The following is an 831-nucleotide window of genomic DNA, read 5'->3' on the forward strand; positions in this document are numbered from 1 at the left end:
TTCATTTAATGCTGCTAATGTGGCTTTAGCAGCTCCAACATTTCATGTCTGTTGAGTTTTAATAAGAATCACAGAAACTGTTTTGGTTGCTGGAGTTTATGGGACGAGTTTCTCGCGCATCAACTTTGACTAAGTGGACAAAGTATCTGATATGGTTTGATGGATCATGTAACTGGAAAAATAATACAAAAATAATAATAAAATATAAAGCCAGGGTGAAGCGTGACTGAGGAGAGCGAGAAAGCTCCTCACCTGAACCTGCATGATGAGGTTATCGTTCGTTAGCCGCTAACGCTGCGGCCAACCGGGACACAGACAAACTGTATAGGGAAGACAGCGCCACACGCTGGGCAGCGTGTTGGGATGGAAACGCTGCACACAAAGATAAATCATTCTCATCGCTCCTCAGAAAGCGACTGTGGTTCACACAGAGCTACACGGCGGGGTGAGACTCCTACCTCGAGTTCCCCAGAGGATCATGATCCCTCAGTGGTTGATGTAAATATCCACACAGGTCAGCCGGAGTCCAGTTTGGTGAAAGGAGGCGATCTGTGCTCAGGTAAACTTCAGAGATCAACAGAGACGCTGCCAATGCAGCTTTAAAGTTTTTTATTATTATTATTATTATTTTCCTAAAAAACAAAAACAAGCAACACTTAGCCTGGCCATGGGGCTTGTAAAGTCTAGCAGCCTGCCAGGCTTATAATCCAACGGCGCCCCCTCCTGGCAGCTGGTTGGTTCTAACTCTGTTTGTTCCAGAGCTGCAGCTGCAGATGGAGATGGAGGTGAACACCGAGAGAGAGGAGAAGAGGCTGCTGAGGGAGCAGCTGC

General features: G+C 46.7%; 1 protein-coding gene across 1 annotated transcript in view; it reads left to right on the forward strand.

The window, feature by feature from the left end:
• LOC106963419 (GRIP1-associated protein 1-like) overlaps positions 1-828 on the forward strand; it is a gene marked incomplete at its 3' end in the record, with an annotated part of 25,816 nt that extends 24,988 nt beyond the window's left edge. Inside the window, exon 9 of the mRNA XM_015058320.1 lies at positions 760-828. Within this exon, the coding sequence (XP_014913806.1) occupies positions 760-828 (69 nt within the window). The remainder of the gene's footprint in view (positions 1-759) is intronic.
• Between the last annotated feature and the right edge of the window lie 3 nt (positions 829-831).

This window comes from Poecilia latipinna, unplaced genomic scaffold, assembly GCF_001443285.1.
Source record: "Poecilia latipinna isolate Pla-1442-1.1 unplaced genomic scaffold, P_latipinna-1.0 Scaffold1533, whole genome shotgun sequence".
NCBI lineage: Eukaryota > Metazoa > Chordata > Actinopteri > Cyprinodontiformes > Poeciliidae > Poecilia > Poecilia latipinna.